Source organism: Hyla sarda, chromosome 3, assembly GCF_029499605.1.
Source record: "Hyla sarda isolate aHylSar1 chromosome 3, aHylSar1.hap1, whole genome shotgun sequence".
NCBI classification, from domain to species: domain Eukaryota; kingdom Metazoa; phylum Chordata; class Amphibia; order Anura; family Hylidae; genus Hyla; species Hyla sarda.
This window is the reverse complement of record NC_079191.1, coordinates 85,133,166-85,152,650: the sequence shown is the minus strand read 5'-3', so window position 1 is coordinate 85,152,650 and position 19,485 is coordinate 85,133,166. Positions and strand designations below refer to the sequence as shown.

General features: G+C 45.0%; 1 protein-coding gene across 1 annotated transcript in view; it reads right to left on the bottom strand.

Annotated features, from left to right (window-relative positions):
* Window positions 1–15,264, bottom strand: part of PID1 (phosphotyrosine interaction domain containing 1) — a 66,915-nt gene extending 51,651 nt beyond the window's left edge. Inside the window, exon 1 of the mRNA XM_056564530.1 lies at window positions 15,111–15,264. Within this exon, the coding sequence (XP_056420505.1) occupies window positions 15,111–15,140 (30 nt within the window). The 5' untranslated portion in view covers window positions 15,141–15,264. The remainder of the gene's footprint in view (window positions 1–15,110) is intronic.
* Between the last annotated feature and the right edge of the window lie 4,221 nt (window positions 15,265–19,485).

Sequence of the window (19,485 nt, the reverse complement as noted above, 5' to 3'; positions counted from 1 at the left end):
AGCCACCAAGAGTAGTGAACCAACGTATTCATCATCGGAGACAGGCATGAGACAACCGCGACAGGTGACATTACCTCAAATGATGCCAAAGAGAATGTGCCACTAGATCGCTCATCCTTCTGTCAGCATCAGGAGGAGAGACAGAAATACGTCTTAAGGAACAATTATAAAAAATCTTCTGGCACCAGTACACCCTTATTTGCCCACAGATATTAGACTGGATTCAGGAGGTCAATTTATTAGCTTCAACTGCTGTTCCTCATTCCTGAACATTTTTTTTTGCAGTGAGGTTGGGGCATTATCCAGCTGAAAGAGGCCACTGCCACTAGGGAAAACCACTGCCATGAAGGGGTGAACTAGGTTCAATGTTTAGCTAGATGGTACGTGTCAAAGTAACATCCACTTGAATTTTGGGAGTCACAAACCCCCACTGATTTAAAGCGAATGTAACCTCCGAAAATAACCATTAAAGGAGTAGTCCAGTGGTGAACCCAGTGGTGAAAAACGTATCCCCTATCCTAAGGATAGGAGATAAGTTTGAGATCGCGGGGGTCCGACCGCTGGGGCCCACTGCGATCTCCTGTACGGAACGCCGACAGCCCGCGGGAAGGGGGCGGGTCGACCTCCGCACGAAGCGGCGGCCGACACGCCCTATCAATACAACTCTATGGCAGAGCCGAAGGCTCTGCCATAGAGATGTATTGAGGGGGCGTGTCGGCCGCCGTTTCGTGCGGAGGTCGACACCCGCTATCTGGCCGGAGAGCCTGGCCCCCGTACAGAGAGATCGCAGGGGGCTCCAGCGGTCGGACCCCCCGCGATCTCAAACTTATCCCCTATCCTTAGGATAGGGGATAAGTTTTTCACCACTGGACTACCCCTTTAAGGGACAGTAGGAGCTATTGATCCATTCCAATATGGACCAATGCAGCATGGAGTGGCGTTGATTTACGTCACTACAAAGGTCCAGTGGATCACTGCACCTAGGGGTAAAGTAAGGCATGCAGCGCACCAAACACCTTCATTAGCATATTACTATACACAAAAACAATGCAGAAGAGAGGCAAAATAAAAAGGTACATCGTAATCCGTCCTCCTGCCCTAAAAGTCCTTATCTGCAGGTTAGATTCTTCTATTGTCAGTTTCCCCTTAAAGGGGTACTCCGCTGCTAGACCTCTTATCCCTTATCTAAAGTATAGGGGATAAGGTTTCTGATTGTGGGGGCCCGATCAGACATCCTGCAGCACCTAAACAAACGTCAGGATCCTGCGGCACTGGTTGTGACATCACTGCCACGTCCTACACGCCCCCTCCCATAGACATGAATGTAGAGGGTGTAGTGTGACTTCAAGAGGGGGCATGGCGGTGACGTCACGATCACAGCCTCCGGCTCCAAACGTTCTGAACAAATTGTTCAGAACACTGGAGTACCGGAGTACCCCTTTAAGATACATAACCACTTTACTGCATTTTGCCTCGATGCAAGTCTATTATATGGAGATACCATACACAGAGCAAAATGGTGCCCTACCTGTGCAAAACTCTTTTTTTAAATATACAATAAAAAGGTATATTCCTAGTTTGTTCCGCACTATAGTTCTATAGGTTTGCTTTACTAGGAGCCATGATCCTGGCAATGATAGCATCCAGATAGCGACAGCATTGCTCAGTTACGTCATCCTTCTCTCCCAAAGACAGAGGAACATCTGGAGTAACAATTGTGCCCCAGACCGAATCGCGTTTCTACTGGGCCGACTGTGTGCATTAAGAAGTTAGGCAGAAACTCAACCTGCAATTATACAGGTTACGTACATTAGGATTAATATCTGTATAATAAAAAGTTCTGCAACTTTTTAATATAACATACTTTCCATGTTTCCGTGCCTCGCCGTGTCCAAAACCAGTCGCTGTCAGTAAAAAGAAGAAATATTTTTGCTGTCATCTGGAAATCCAGACCTAGTCCAGCTCCCAGCTGAAAGGCAGATACAACTGTATGTCTTCTCGGCAATCTGCTTTGAACTATGCAGGCTGTACTGCAGACAAACAGCGGCAGCGCACATTTCTGTCCTATCATGAAAGGTTTGCTACAATGTAATACGTTTACAGAGGATTGTCTAGACTGAATGCAACTGTACCATAGAATGTGTTGGCAGATGAGAGACATTTGGCCCATCTAGTCTGCCCAATATTGTGAATACTTCCGAATCATACTTGTCCCTACCTTATATGAAGGATAGCCTTTCACCTATCTCTATCTTATATGGAGGATAGCCTTTCACCTATCTCTATCTTATATGGAGGATAGACTTTCACCTATCTCTATCTTATATGAAGGATAGCCTTTCACCTATCTCTATCTTATATGAAGGATAGCCTTATACCTATCTCTATCTTATATGAAGGATAGCCTTTCACCTATATCTTATATGAAGGATAGCCTTTCACCTATCTCTATCTTATATGAAGGATAGCCTTTCACCTATCTCTATCTTATATGGAGGATAGCCTTTCACCTATATCTTATATGAAGGATAGCCTTTCACCTATCTCTATCTTATATGGAGGATAGCCTTATCCCTATCCCATGTATGCTTAAACTTCTTTGCAGCGACCACTTCTGCAGGAAGGCTATTCCATGCATCCACTACTCTCTCAGTAAAGTAATACTTCCTGATATTACTGCAGAAACCTTTCCCCTCTAATATAAAACTATGGCCCAGATTTATCAAACTGTGCGAGAGAAAAAATAGAGAGATTTTCCCACAACAACCAATCACAGCTCAGCTTTCACCAGAGCTCGTTAGCTGAGCTGTGATTGGCTGCTGTGGGAAAAGTTCTCTATTTTTGTCTCTCACTCAGTTTGATAAATATGGGCCTATGTCCTCTTGAGGTAGTTTTTCTTCTTTTAAATACACTGCTCAAAAAAATAAAGGGAACACTAAAAAAAAACACATCCTAGATCTGAATAAACTAGTATGAAATACTTTCGTCTTTACATAGTTGAATGCGCTGACAACAAAATCACAGAAATTATCAATGGAAATCAAATTTATCAACCCCTGGAGGTCTGGATATGGAGTCACACTCAAAATCTAAGTGGAAAATCAAACTACAGGCTGATCCAACTTTATGTAATGTCCTTAAAACAAGTCAAAATGAGGCTCAGTAGTGTGTGTGGCCTCTACGTGCCCGTATGACCTCCCTACAACGCCTGGGCAGGCTCCTGATGAGGTGGTGGATGGTCTCCTGAGGGATGTCCTCCCAGACCTGGCGCATCCACCAACTCCTGGACAGTCTGTGATCCAATGTGGCGTTGGTGGATGGAGAGAGACATGATGTCCCAGATGTGCTCAATCGGATTCAGGTCTGGGGAACAGGCGGGCCAGTCCATAGCATCACTCCAGCCACATGAGGGCTAGCATTGTCTTGCATTAAGAGGAATCCAGGGCCAACCACAACAGAATATGGTCTCACAAGGGGTCTGAGGATCTCATTTCAGTACCTAATGGCAGTCAGGCAACCTCTGGCAAGAACATGGAGGATACCAAAGAAATGCCACCCCACACCATTACTGACCCATCGCCAAACCGGTCATGCTGGAGGATGTTGTAGGCAGTAGAACGTTCTCCACAGCATCTCCAGACTCTATCACGTCTGTCACATGTGCTCAGAGTGCACCTGCTTTCATCTGTGAAGAGCACAGTGCAACAGTGTAGAATTTGCCAATCTTGGTGTTCTCTGGCTAATGCCAAACATCCTGCACGGTGTTGGGCTGTAAGCACAACCCCCACCTGTGGACGTCGGGCCCTTATACCACCCTCATGGAGTCTGTTTCTGAGTGGACACATGCACATTTGTGGCCTGCTGGAGGTCATTTTGCAGGGCTCTGGCAGTGCTCCTCCTGCTCCTCCTTGCACAAAGGCAGTGGTAGAGGTCCTGCTGCTGGGTTGTTGTCCTCCTACGGTCTCCTATACGTCTCCTGATGTACTGACCTGTCTCCTGATAGCGCCTCCATGCTCTGGACACTACGCTGACAGACACATCAAACCTTCTTGCCACAGCTCACATTGATGTGCCATCCTGGATGAGCTGCACTACCTGAGCCACTTAAATGGGTTGTAGACTCTGTCTCATGCTACCACTAGAGTGAAAGCACCGCCAGCATTCAAAAGTGACCAAAACATCAGCCAGGAAGCATAGGAACTGAGAAGTGGTCTGTGGTCACCACCTGCAGAACCACTCCTTTATTGGCTCTCTTGCTAATTGCCTATAATTTCCACCTGTTGTCTGTTCCATTTGCACAACAGCATGTTAAATTGATTGTCAATCAGTGTTGCTACCTGAGTGGACAGTGTGATTTCACAGAAGGGTGATTGACTTGGAGTTACATTGTGTTGTTTAACCTGTTGGGGACGAAGGGCGTATCCATACGCCCGTGGGAATTTCGGACCCCGCCGGGCAGGGACCGGACCAGGGTGACTGCTGATATCTATCAGACCCCCCATGTCGGAGATCGGCGCAAATCGCAAGTGAATTCACACTTGCGATATGTGCCGATTCAGGGTCATTAAGGGTCTATGGTGAACCGGAATATAAGGGGGGATCGCGGTTGTCTATGACACCCACAATCCCCCTGAAGGCATAGGAGTGAGGTGGCAGGGGTGCCACCCCTCCTATCCCTGCTATTGGTGGTCTAGACGCGACCACCAATAGCAGATCGGGGGGGGGGGGACTTTAATTTAGTTTTCCCCGTCCTGCCCACCCACAATAGGCGGGCCAGAAGGGGGAAAATGAAGAGGAACGGGCGCCGACGTCCACTTACCCCTCCAGAGGCTGCGGGCGACGGGGATCGGCGGGAGGCGACGGAGATCTGCGGGCGGCAGAAGAGGACGGCTCCCTGGATGCGACGGAAGCCGGTGAGTAGTTGCCTAGCAACATCTAGAGGGCTACAGTCTGAGACCACTATAGTGGTCTCTAGACTGTAGCCCTCCAGATGTTGCAAAACTACAACTCCCAGCATGCCCAGACAGCTGTTTGCTGTGTGGCCATGCTGAGATTTGTAGTTTTGCAACAGCTGGAGGTCTACAGTTTAGAGACCACTGCACAGTGATCTCTATACTGCCCTCTAGATCTTGCAAAACTACAACTCCTAGCATGCCCACACAGCTGTTTGCTATCTGGGCATGCTGGGAGTTGTAGTTTTGCAACATCTGGATGTCCACAGTTTGGAGATCACTGTTCAGTGGTCTCTAAATTGTACCACTCCAGATGTTGCAAAACTACAAATTCCAGCATGCCCACACAGAAAACAGCTGTCTCAGCATGCTGGGAGTTGTAGTTGCATACCTCCAGCTGTTGCATAACTACATCTCCCAGCATGCCCTTCTGTGATCAGTACATGCTGGGAATTGTAGTTTTGCAACAGCTGGAGGCACACTGGTTGGAAAATACTGAGTTAGGTAACAGAACCTAACTGAAGGTTTTCCAACCAGTGTGCTTCCAGCTGTTGCAAAACTACAACTCCCAGCATGCACAGTCTGTCAGTACATGCTGGGAGTTGTAGTTTTGAAACAGCTGGAGGTTTGCCCCCCCCCCCCCCCCATGTGAACGTACAGGGTACATTCACATAGGTGGGTTTACAGTAAGTTTCTTGCTTCAAGTATGAGCTGCGGCGCAAATTCCTAGCGGGAAACTCACCGTAACCCGCCAGTGTGAATGTACCCTAAAAACACTACACTACACTAACATATAATAAAGAGTAAGAGTGTACACTACATATACACCCCCTTACAATGTCCGCCCCAATAAAAATGAAAAACGTATTGTACGGCAGTGTTTCCAAAACGGAGCCTCCAGCTGTTGCAAAACAACAACTCCACGCATTTCTGGACAGCCACTGACTGTTCAGCCATGCTGGGAGTTTAGCAACAGCTGGAGGCACCCTGTTTGGGAATCATTGGCGTAGAATACCCCTATGTCCACCCCTATGCAATCCCTAATTTAGTCCTCAAATGTGCATGGCGCTCTCTCACTTCGGAGCCCTGTCGTATTTCAAGGAAACAGTTCAGGGCATCTCCGTACTCGGGAGAAATTGCACTACAAATTTTGGGGGGCTTTTTCTCATTTTACCCCTTATGAAAAGAAAAAGTTGGGGTCTACACCAGCCTGTTAGTGTAAAAAAAAAATTTTTACACTATCATGCTGGTGTTGTCCTTTACTTTTTATTTTCACAAGAGGTAAAAGGAAAAAAAGACCCCCAAAATTTCTAACGCAATTTCTCCTGAGTATGGAAATACCCCATATGTGGGCGTAAAATGCTCTGCGGACGCACAACAAGGCTCAGGAATGAGAGCGCACTATGTACATTTGAGGTCTAAATTGGTGATTTGCACAGAGGTGTCTGATTTTACAGCGGTTCTGACATAAACCCAAAAAAATAAATACCCACATGTGACCCCATTTTGGAAACTACACCCCTCATGTAATGTAACAAGGGGTACAGTGAGCATTTACGCCCCACAGGTGTCTGACAGATTTTTGGAACAGTGGTCCGTGAAAATGAAAAATTTAATTTTTTGTTTGCACAGCCCACTGTTCCAAAGATCTGTCAAATGCCAGTAGGGTGTAAATGCTCACTGCACCCCTTATTAAAATTCTGTAAGGGGTGTAGTTTCCAAAATGGGGTCACATGTGGGGGGGGGGTCCACTGTTCTGGCACCACGGGGGGGCTTTGTAAATGCACATGGCCCCTGACTACCATTCCAAACAAATTATCTCTCTAAAAGCTCAATGTGACTCCTTCTCTTCTGAGCATTGTAGTTCGCTCGCAGTGCACTTGACGTCCAAACATGGGGTATTTCGTACTCAGAAGAAATGGGGTTACAAATTTTGGGGGGCATTTTCTCCTATTACCCCTTGTAAAAAAAAGTAAAATTTGGGGAAAAAAACTGCATTTTAGTGAAAAAAAATTTTATTTTAATTTACACATCCGACTTTAACAAAAAGTTGTCAAACACCTGTGGGGTGTTAAGGCTCACCGTACCCCTTGTTACGTTCCATAATAGTGTGCGATGTGGGGGGGGGGTTGCTGTCCTGGCACCATAGGGGCTTCCTAAATGGGACATTCCCCCCAAAAACCATTTCAGAAAGACTCACTCTCCAAAATCCCATTGTTGCTCCTTCCCTTCTGAGCCCTCTACTGCGCCCGCCGAACACTTGACATACACATATGAGGTATTTTCTTACTCGAGAGAAATTTGGTTACAAATTTTGAGAGGATTTTTTTCCTTTTACCCCTTGTAAAAATTCTAAAACTGGGTCTACAAGAACATGCAAAAGTAAAAAAATGAAGATTTTGAATTTAACACACTTACTGAATGTCATTTTGAATACTTTGGGGGGGTGCAGTTTTTATAATGGGGTCATTTGTGGGGTATTTCTAACCAGAAGACCCTTCAAATCCACTTCAAACCTGAACTGGTCCCTGAAAAATTCCAATTTTGAAAATTTTGCGAAAAAGTGGAAAATTGTTGCTGAACTTTGAAGCCCTCCGATGTTTTCCAAAAGTAAAAACTCATCAATTTTATGATGGAAACATAAAGTAGACATATTGTATATGTGAATCAAAATATTATTTATTTGGAATTTCTATTTTCCTTACAAGCAGAGAGCTTCAAAGTTAGAAAAATGCAAAATGTTCAAATTTTTCATCAAATTTTTGAATTTTTCACCAAGAAATGATGCAAGTATCGACAAAAATTTACCACTAACATAAAGCAGAATATGTCACGAAAAAACAAATCTCGGAATCAAATTTATAAGTAAAAGCATCCCAGAGTTATTAATGCTTAAAGTGACAGTGGTCAGATTTGCAAAAAATGCTCCCGTCCTTAGGGTCATAATGGGCTCCGTCCCCAAGGGGTTAAGTGTTCCCTTTATTTTTTTGAGCAGTGTAACTTTTTTCCTTTATCATGTTAATTAACTTTAAATCAGAACAACAGAAAGTAGAAACCTTAAATAGCAGGAACATCTGTAGAACAACTAAAGGGGCATTGTATCTTTTACCATGTATCCCCTCTCTACTGTGCAGGTGATAAATGATAGAACAACGTGGATCCACATAGAGGATTAAAGGGGTACTCCTGTGAAAACCTTTTTTCTTTTAAATCAACTGGTGCCAGAAAGTTAAACAGATTTGTAAATTACTTCTATTAAAAAATCTTAATCCTTCCTGTACTTATTAGCTGCTGAATACTACAAATTATTTTCTTTTTGGAATTCTCGAGCCAAGTGCCCTTTGCTGACGTCATTATAATAATAATGCTTTATTTATTGTTGTCCTTAGTGGGATTTGAACCCAAGGCCCCAGCAGTGCAAGGCAGCAGTGCTAACCACTGAGCCACCATGCTGCCCTTAGCATACATCTGCTATGCAGTAAATTTAACATTGAAGTCTATGGAAAACGGACAAGCATTTAATGTCATCAGTTTGCATCTGTTTTTTCAATCAGTTTTTTGTTCCGTTTTTTACTTCTCAGCATGCTCAGAACAAAAAAAGGTTTTATTTTTTTTTGGTTTGTTAACTGAACAATAACGGATCCAAACGGATAACATCCATTTGCATCTGTTAAAGTCCGTTTTTATTTTTGGCGGGAGAAGAACGGGACAGGTCTAGATGGCCGTCTGAACGCTGCCTAAGAGAGGAAGTCTTCGTCTTATCGCTAACAATGTCAGCCATACTGCCTAATGACCGTCACCTGGTCCTCCAAATGTTGTCAATGGACTCGTCCCCACATTGTTTCACTTTTGCTCCGCGTATGAGGCCCACACCTCCTAGCACAGGAGACCCCGTCACCCCTTCCTTTAGCATCTCCTCAGCATTCGATTGCTTAGACCAGGGCTGCTTCTGCAGTATAACCCCTTTCTTCCTGTGCTACTGCACAAGCCAATGAATCAAAAAATCATTTGTCTTTCTTCTTTATTCACATCAAAATAAGGGTGTTAAAATGTTGGTGTATTCCCACTTTTTTTTTTTTTTTTTTATGGTGCACAGCAGTGCTACCTGAATTCAGTATGAATAGCTATGGCTGCAGTCCAAAAGTTATATTAGTTAGGGAATTTGACCATTATTAAGACCTAACACCATGCCCCCCCTTAGAGTTGGTGCTGTCCTGTGATTTGCCAGAGAGGTAAGGGAAAAGTAGCCGTGTGTGCACTGTTGGCAAACAGCTCAGCCTTGGTCCTGCCCCCTGAAATGGACAGTATGATAATTAGCTGTGCACCATAAAGGGGACCTCTCTCTATGTGAGACAGCTGATCACGGAGACAGTCTCTCCCTAGCATGAAATGCTTTATATTTTTATATTTAAAGCCATAGCTTACAATTATCAATTGTGTTCCAGCATTCAGTTCAATGTAATACAATCACGTGGAGCTTGCAGCAATGTAAACCACTCTGTTTTTGTACATTTCCAAGTTTTAGTGATAAATTACCTACAAAGTTACGAAAGCATAATACAAAAAATTGGAGTTAAGTTCTCCTAAGCCAGTGTTTCCCAACCAGGGTGCCTCCAGCTGTTGCAAAACTACAACTCCCAGCATGCCCGGACAGCCTTTGGCTGTCCGGGTATGCTGGGAGTTGTAGTTTTGCAACAGCTGGAGGCACCCTGGTTGGGAAACACTGCCCTAAGCCAATACCCTCTTATGAGTGCTCATCATGTACACACTTTCCACGTACATTACCAATATTATACTGACCATAGCCAAGTAAAACTGAAAATATATACATGATGTGAAGATTAAAGGGGTTATCCAGGAAAAAACTTGATAATATATACATATATATATTATCTACTGGCTCCAGAAAGTTGTTAAACAGATTTGTAAAATGACTTCTATTAAAAGATCTTAATCCTTTCAGTACTTATGAGCTGCTGAAGTTGAGGTTTTTTTTTCCCCTGGCTAAGTGCTCTCTGATGACAACTGTCTCGGGAACTGTCCAGAGTAGAAGCAAATCCCTATAGCAAACCTCTTCTACTCTGTGCAGTTCCCGAGACAAGCAGAGATGTCAGCAGAGAGCACTGTTGTCAGACAGAAAAGAACAACTCAACTTCAGCAGCTGATAATTATTGGAAGGATAAAAAAAAAATTATAGAAGTAATTTACAAATCTGTTTAACTTTCTGGAGCCAGTTGATATATAAAACTGTCTGGAATACCCCTTTAATGCAACAAGGAGACAACTGCAGAATTGTCAGCCAAGGGCTCAGACAAGGAACGAAGCCCAATATAACAGGACTGCTAGGCAGCCAGGGAGCACTTAACACGCTGGCACCAACACAGCGCCTGTAAACTTGCACAATCACAACACATCCTCCCACACAAATGTTGTTTTGCTGCTGAAGTCCTCAATGGACTCGTCCCCAAATTGTTTCACTTTGGCTCCGCGTATGAGGCCCACACCTCCTAGCACAGGAGACCCCCATCACTTGGATCTTGAGGGTCTATGCCAGTGTTTCCCAAGCAGGGTGCCTCCAGCTGTTGCAAAACTACAACACCAAGCATGCCCGGACAGCCTTCGGCTGTCCGGGCATGCTGGGAGTTGTAGTTTTGCAACAGCTGGAGGCACCCTGCTTGGGAAACACTGCTCTATGCAGATAACATAAAACATAAGGAAGGAAATATATGTGTATAATGGAAAAAGGAGAGGAGACCGCTGTCTTTAAGACACGGATACATTGTGGACTGACAAGACAAGATGCACTGCACCAAACTCCAACCTCCATAAAGCAGCCAGACGTGTGAATTATACTGGAGACAGAATTAAAGAAGTCCGCACCCCCCCCCCCCCCAACCACTGCATATACTACTGTACATCTCACATGTACACAGCTGACCCCACCCATAACACAACCCAAAAACCCCTGTATTCATACTGCCCCTTATCCATCACCCCCTATGCCCACCCAACAATGAACCTTTCTTCATGCCCAGAAGCCATAGTTTACTTCTTCCACAATCTCTATGCCCAGCAATCATGTGCCCTCATGCCTCCCACCACCAATTAACAAGGCTACCCGCTTCTTCAGTGTTCCCTTTCCCTATTCTGAAGATTGAGTACAAACTGCCCCTCTACCCAGTAGTTGTAGTGCCCACATCCCTATGCCCAGCACTAGTGCTCTCCTTTCATCCCTTTCTATGCCCAGCATTACCATCATCCCTCTTCCAAGCATCCCTATGCCCAGCAACAGTGCCCTTCTTCTACCCCTCTATGCCGAGCATTACTAGCGCTATTCTCTTATTCATCTTTATGCCCAGCACTAGTGCCCTTCTTCCTTCCCTCTCTATGCCCAGCATTAGTGCCCCTTCTGTCCATCTATGCCCAACACCAGTGCCCCCTCTTCTATCCCTATATGCCCAGCACTCGTGCCCCTTCTTCTATCTCTCTATGCCCAGCACTAGTGCCCCCTCTTCTATCCATATATGCCCAGCACGGGTCCCCTTTCTTTTATCTCTCCATGCCCAGCACAAGTTCCCCTCATCCATCCATTTCTATGCCCAGCACTAATGCCCCTTTCAGCTCTCTCTCTATGCCCAGCACTAGTGCCCCTCATCCATCCCTCTCTATGTCCAACACTAGTGCCCCTCTTCTATCCCTATATGCCCAGCACTGGTGCCCCTTCTTCTATCTCTCTATGCCCAGCACTGGTGCCCCTTCTTCTATCTCTCTATGCCCAGCACTAGTGCCCCCTCTTCTATCCATATATGCCCAGCACGGGTCCCCTTTCTTTTATCTCTCTATGCCCAGCACAAGTTCCCCTCTTCCATCCATTTCTATGCCCAGCACTAGTGCCCCTCATCCATCCCTCTCTATGTCCAACACTAGTGCCCCTCTTCCATCCCTCTCTATGTCCAACACTAGTGCCCCTCATCCATCCCTCTCTATGCCCAACAATAGTGCCCCTCTTCCATCCCTCTCTATGCCCAGCACTAGTGCCCCTCATCCATCCCTCGCTATGCCCAGCACTAGTGCCCCTCTTCCATCCCTCTCTATGTCCAACACTAGTGCCCCTCATCCATCCCTCTCTATGCCCAACAATAGTGCCCCTCTTCCATCCTTCTATATACCCAGCACTAGTGCCCCTCTTCCATCCTTCTATATACCCAGCACTAGTGCCCCTCATCTATCCCTTTCTATGCCCAGCACTAGTGCCCCTCTTCCATCCCTCTCTATGTCCAACACTAGTGCCCCTCATCCATCCCTCTCTATGCCCAACAATAGTGCCCCTCATCCATCCCTCGCTATGCCCAACAATATTGCCCCTCTTCCATCCTTCTATATACCCAGCACTAGTGCCCCTCTTCCATCCTTCTATATACCCAGCACTAGTGCCCCTCATCTATCCCTTTCTATGCCCAGCACTAGTGCCCCTCTTCCATCCCTCTCTATACCCAACAATAGTGCCCCTCTTCCATCCTTCTATATGCCCAGCACTAGTGCCCCTCATCCCTCCCTCTCTATGCCCAGCACTAGTGCCCCTCATCTATCCCTTTCTATGCCCAGCACTAGTGCCCCTCATCCATCCCTTTCTATGCCCAGCACTAGTGCCCCTCATCCATCCCTCTCTATGCCCAACAATAGTGCCCCTCTTCCATCCCTCTCTATGCCCAGCACTAGTGCCCCTCATCCATCCCTCGCTATGCCCAACAATATTGCCCCTCTTCCATCCTTCTATATACCCAGCACTAGTGCCCCTCATCTATCCCTTTCTATGCCCAGCACTAGTGCCCCTCTTCCATCCCTTTCTATGCCCAGCACTAGTGCCCCTCATCCATCCCTTTCTATGCCCAGCACTAGTGCCCCTCATCCATCCCTCTCTATGCCCAGCACTAGTGCCCCTCATCCATCCCTCTCTATGCCCAACAATAGTGCCCCTCATCCATCCCTCTCTATGCCCAGCACTATTGCCCCTCTTTCATCCCTCTCTATGCCCAGCACTAGTGCCCCTCTTTCATCCCTCTCTATGCCCAGCACTAGTGCCCCTCATCCATCCCTCTCTATGCCCAGCACTAGTGCCCCTCATCCATCCCTCTCTATGCCCAGCACTAGTGCCCCTCCTCCATCCCTCTCTATACCCAGCACTAGTGCCCCTCATCCATCCCTTTCTATGCCCAGCACTAGTGCCCCTCTTCCATCCCTCTCTATGCCCAGCACTAGTGCCCCTCTTCCATCCCTCTCTATGCCCAGTACTAGTGCCCCTCATCCATCCCTCTCTATACCCAGCACTAGTGCCCCTCATCCATCCCTTTCTATGCCCAGCACTAGTGCCCCTCATCCATCCCTCTCTATGCCCAGCACTAGTGCCCCTCTTCCATCCCTCTCTATGCCCAGCACTAGTGCCCCTCTTCCATCCCTCTCTATGCCCAGCACTAGTGCCCCTCTTCCATCCCTCTCTATGCCCAGCACTAGTGCCCCTCTTCCATCCCTCTCTATGCCCAGCACTAGTGCCCCTCATCCCTCCCTCTCTATGCCCAGCACTAGTGCCCCTCTTCCATCCCTCTCTATGCCCAGCACTAGTGCCCCTCTTCCCTCCCTCTCTATGCCCAGCACTAGTGCCCCTCTTCCATCCCTCTCTATGCCCAGCACTAATGCCCCTCTTCCATCCCTCTCTATGCCCAGCACTAGTGCCCCTCATCCATCCCTTTCTATGCCCAGCACTAGTGCCCCTCTTCCATCCCTCTCTATGCCCAGCACTAGTGCCCCTCTTCCATCCCTCTCTATGCCCAGCACTAGTGCCCCTCATCCATCCCTCTCTATGCCCAGCACTAGTGCCCCTCATCCATCCCTCTCTATGCCCAGCACTAGTGCCCCTCATCCATCCCTCTCTATGCCCAGCACTAGTGCCCCTCTTCCATCCCTCTCTATACCCAGCACTAGTGCCCCTCATCCATCCCTTTCTATGCCCAGCACTAGTGCCCCTCATCCATCCCTTTCTATGCCCAGCACTAGTGCCCCTCTTCCATCCCTCTCTATGCCCAGCACTAGTGCCCCTCTTCCATCCCTCTCTATGCCCAGCACTAGTGCCCCTCTTCCATCCCTCTCTATGCCCAGCACTAGTGCCCCTCTTCCATCCCTCTCTATGCCCAGCACTAGTGCCCCTCATCCATCCCTTTCTATACCCAGCACTAGTGCCCCTCATCCATCCCTCTCTATGCCCAGCACTAGTGCCCCTCTTCCATCCCTCTCTATGCCCAGCACTAGTGCCCCTCTTCCATCCCTCTCTATGCCCAGCACTAGTGCCCCTCATCCCTCCCTCTCTATGCCCAGCACTAGTGCCCCTCATCCATCCCTCTCTATGCCCAGCACTAGTGCCCCTCTTCCATCTCTCTCTATGCCCAGCATTAGTGCCCCTCTTCCATCCCTCTCTATGCCCAGCACTAGTGCCCCTCTTCCATCCCTCTCTATGCCCAGCACTAGTGCCCCTCATCCATCCCTCTCTATGCCCAGCACTAGTGCCCCTCATCCATCCCTCTCTATGCCCAGCACTAGTGCCCCTCATCCATCCCTGTCTATGCCCAGCACTAGTGCCCCTCTTCCATCCCTCTCTATGCCCAGCACTAGTGCCCCTCATCCATCCCTCTCTATGCCCAGCACTAGTGCCCCTCTTCCATCCCTCTCTATGCCCAGCACTAGTGCCCCTCATCCATCCCTCTCTATGCCCAGCACTAGTGCCCCTCTTCCATCCCTCTCTATGCCCAGCACTAGTGCCCCTCATCCATCCCTGTCTATGCCCAGCACTAGTGCCCCTCTTCCATCCCTCTCTATGCCCAGCACTAGTGCCCCTCATCCATCCCTCTCTATGCCCAGCACTAGTGCCCCTCTTCCATCCCTCTCTATGCCCAGCACTAGTGCCATCCCCCAGCAGACAGCCCCTATTGTGTTGTCCCGGTCCTCCTCTACCATGCAGTCATTGGCAGGCACATTCCTCCGCACTCCTCACCCCTCCACTCTCAGCACTGCCAGCTGCCCCTCTGCCCTGGGCCCCTCACTGACGGCGCCGCTCCTGTCCGCGGACCATGTGCCGGCCCCTCCGCTCTTCTCTAGGGCACAGCTCACCTGCAGTCTCTCGCTCGCCGGCTGCCACATGTCCCCTCTTCTCCAGGCACAAGCTCCGCTGACCGTCTACGAACTGCGTACCCCAAGGCCGGAGCTGCCCTCAGCCCAGCGCTCCTCCCCGCAATCCTGGAAAAACCCTCCCACTTCCCCACCCCGTTATCCTGAAAACCACGCCCATTTCGCGGGCACTCTTTCATTCCACCCTAAAACGCCACGCCCAGCTATGGGTGCGTCATCCATGAATCCCCGCCCACGATCCCTTGACACTGCCACTGTCACTATCACAAAGTGGGCGGGGTAATCCTGCCTTGTCCCCTCCCCCTAAAACAGAGGTGTGGCTGTTCTTACCATGACCCGCCCTCACTGGGAACCTTGGCAACGCAATTAACCCCTTCGTGCCGCCGGGGAATTACCGATGTAATAAACGTCAGTCTGTCTACGCCCGTAGAGCGTCTGTATAAGCCATAGTCACCGGGAAGGAGCAGGTAGTCTCTATGAAAGATTGTAACAACACAATGAAGGGAGGATGGTGAGGTTCCTAACGACCAATCAGGTCCCTGCTTTCACGTATACAACACTGCAGATAGGCAACATTGCTATAGGCAACAATACTTGTGCCTTTTTAACAATAAATGTTTGATGAAAAACTGTGTATAGATGTATAGACTCATAACTTCATATAGATGTAGACTCAGAACTCCATATAGATGTATAGACGCAGACCTCCATATAGATGTATAATCTCAGAACTCCATATAGATGTATAGACGCAGACCTCCATATAGATGTATAAACTCAGAACTCCATATAGATGTATAGATACAGAACTCCATATAGATTTGTAGACACAGAACTCCATATAGATGTATAGACTCAGAACTCCATATAGATCTATGGACACACAACTCCATATAGATGTATAGACACACAACTCCATATAGATGTATAGACTCAGAATTTTATATAGATGTATAGACACAGAACTTCATATAGATGTATAGACACAGAACTCCATATAGATGTATAGACTCAGAACTCCATATAGATGGATAGATACAGAACTCCATATAGATGTATAGACACAGAACTCCATATAGATGGATAGATACAGAACTCCATATAGCTGTATAGACTCAGAACTCCATATAGATGTATAGATGCAGAACTCCATATAGATGTATTGGTGTAGAACTCCATATAGATGTATAGACGTAGAACTCCATATAGATGTATAGACGCAGAACTCCATGTAGATGTATAGATACAGAACTCCATCTAGATTTATAGAGGCAGAACTCCATATAGATGTATAGATACAGAACTCCATATAACTGTATAGTTACAGAACTCCATATAGATGTATAGACTCATAACTTCATATAGATGTAGACTCAGAACTCCATATAGATGTATAGACGCAGGAGTAGAGTGACCCCTACATGGGGATAGGAATGTGCCATTTGGCACCTTTCACGATACCTAGTCTCTGACTTATAATTAATGGCTTTGTGCTTCTGGCTTGTTTATGTCTGTAATTCTGGCTTACATCTTTATAGATATTTTTTGATACTGTTTTTAAATGTATTTTTAAAAGTTATATTTTATGATCAAGTGGGAGTCAACTTGGTTTTTTATAGAGTATACAAAAGTTGGTGTCACCAAGTTGCTGACATATATATACACAATGGAAGTCTAATAGTTGCCACATTAGCATGTTTGAACATTCAGGCAACGGCAGTTATAGCCGGTTGGAGCTATATAGTGTAATAGATGTATAGACGTAGAACTCCAAATAGATGTATAGACGCAGAACTCCATATAGATGTATAGATACAGAACTTCATCTAGATTTATAGATGCAAAACTCCATATAGATGTATAGATACAGAACTCCATATAACTGTATAGATAAAGAACTCCATATTGATATATAGACTCATAACTTCATCTAGATGTAGACACAGAACTCCATATAGATGTATATACGCAGACCACCATATAGATGTATAAACTCAGAACTCCATATAGATGTATAGATACAGAACTCCATATAGATTTGTAGACACAGAACTCCATATAGATGTATAGATGCAGAACTCCATATAGATGTATAGACGCAGAACTCCATGTAGATGTATAGATACAGAACTCCATATAGATTTATAGATACATAACTCCATATAGATTTATAGATACATAACTCCATACAGATGTATAGACTCAAAACTCCATATAGATGTATAGACACAGAACTCTATATAGATGTATAGACTCAGAACTCCATATAGATGTATTGGTGTAGAACTCCATATAAATGTATAGACACAGAACTCCATATAGATGTATAGACTCAGAACTTCATATAGATGTATAGACGCAGAACTCCATATAGATGTATAGATACAGAACTCCATATAGATTTATAGATACAGAACTCCATATAGATGTATAGATACAGAACTCCATAAAACTGTATAGATACAGAACTCCATATAGATGTATAGACTCAGAACTCCATATAGCTGTAGACTCAGAACTCCATATAGATGTATAGATACAGAACTCCATATAGATTTGTAGACACAGAAATCCATATAGATGTATAGACACAGAACTCCATATAGACGTATAGATACAGAACTCCATATAGATGTATTGATGTAGAACCGCATATAGATATATAGATACAGAACTCCATATAGATTTAAACATACAGAACTCCATATCGATGTATAGATACAGAACTCCATTAGATTTATAGATACATAACTCCATATAGCTGTATAGATGCAGAACTCCATATAGATGTATAGATGCAACACTATATAGATGTATAGATGCAGAACTCCATATAGATTTATAGATACAGAACTCCATATAGATGTATATATGCATAACTCCATATAGATATATAGTACTCAGAACTCCATCTAGATGTAGAGATACAGAACTCCATTGGTGAAGTTCTCTATATAGATGTATAGATACAGAACTCCATATAGTTGTATAGACTCAGAACTCCATATAGATGTATAGATACAAAACTCCATATAGATGTATAGATACAGAACTCCATATAAATGTATAGATACAGAACTCCATATAGATGTATAGATGCAACACTCCACATAGATGTATAGATACAGAACTCCATATAGATTTATAGATACAGAACTCCAATTAGATGTATAGATGCATAACTCCATATAGATATATAGACTCAGAACTCCATATAGATGTAGAGATCCAGAACTCCATATAGATGTGTTGGTGCAATTCTCCATATAGATGTATAGATACAGAACTCCATATAGATGTATAGATACAGAACTCCATAAAACTGTATAGATACAGAACTCCATATAGATGTATAGACTCAGAACTCCATATAGCTGTAGACTCAGAACTCCATATAGATGTATAGATACAGAACTCCATATAGATTTGTAGACACAGAAATCCATATAGATGTATAGACACAGAACTCCATATAGACGTATAGATACAGAACTCCATATAGATGTATAGATGTAGAACCGCATATAGATATATAGATACAGAACTCCATATAGATTTAAACATACAGAACTCCATATCGATGTATAGATACAGAACTCCATTAGATTTATAGATACATAACTCCATATAGCTGTATAGATGCAGAACTCCATATAGATGTATAGATGCAACACTATATAGATGTATAGATGCAGAACTCCATATAGATTTATAGATACAGAACTCCATATAGATGTATATATGCATAACTCCATATAGATATATAGTACTCAGAACTCCATCTAGATGTAGAGATACAGAACTCCATTGGTGAAGTTCTCTATATAGATGTATAGATACAGAACTCCATATAGTTGTATAGACTCAGAACTCCATATAGATGTATAGATACAAAACTCCATATAGATGTATAGATACAGAACTCCATATAAATGTATAGATACAGAACTCCATATAGATGTATAGATGCAACACTCCACATAGATGTATAGATACAGAACTCCATATAGATTTATAGATACAGAACTCCAATTAGATGTATAGATGCATAACTCCATATAGATATATAGACTCAGAACTCCATATAGATGTAGAGATCCAGAACTCCATATAGATGTGTTGGTGCAATTCTCCATATAGATGTATAGATACAGAACTCCATATAGATGTATAGATGCAACACTCCATATAGATGTATAGATACAGAACTCCATATAGATTTATAGATACAGAACTCAATATAGATGTATAGATGCATAACTCCATATAGATATATAGACTCAGAACTCCATATAGATGTAGAGATGCAGAACTCCATATAGATGTATTGGTGCAGTACTCCATATAGGTGTATAGA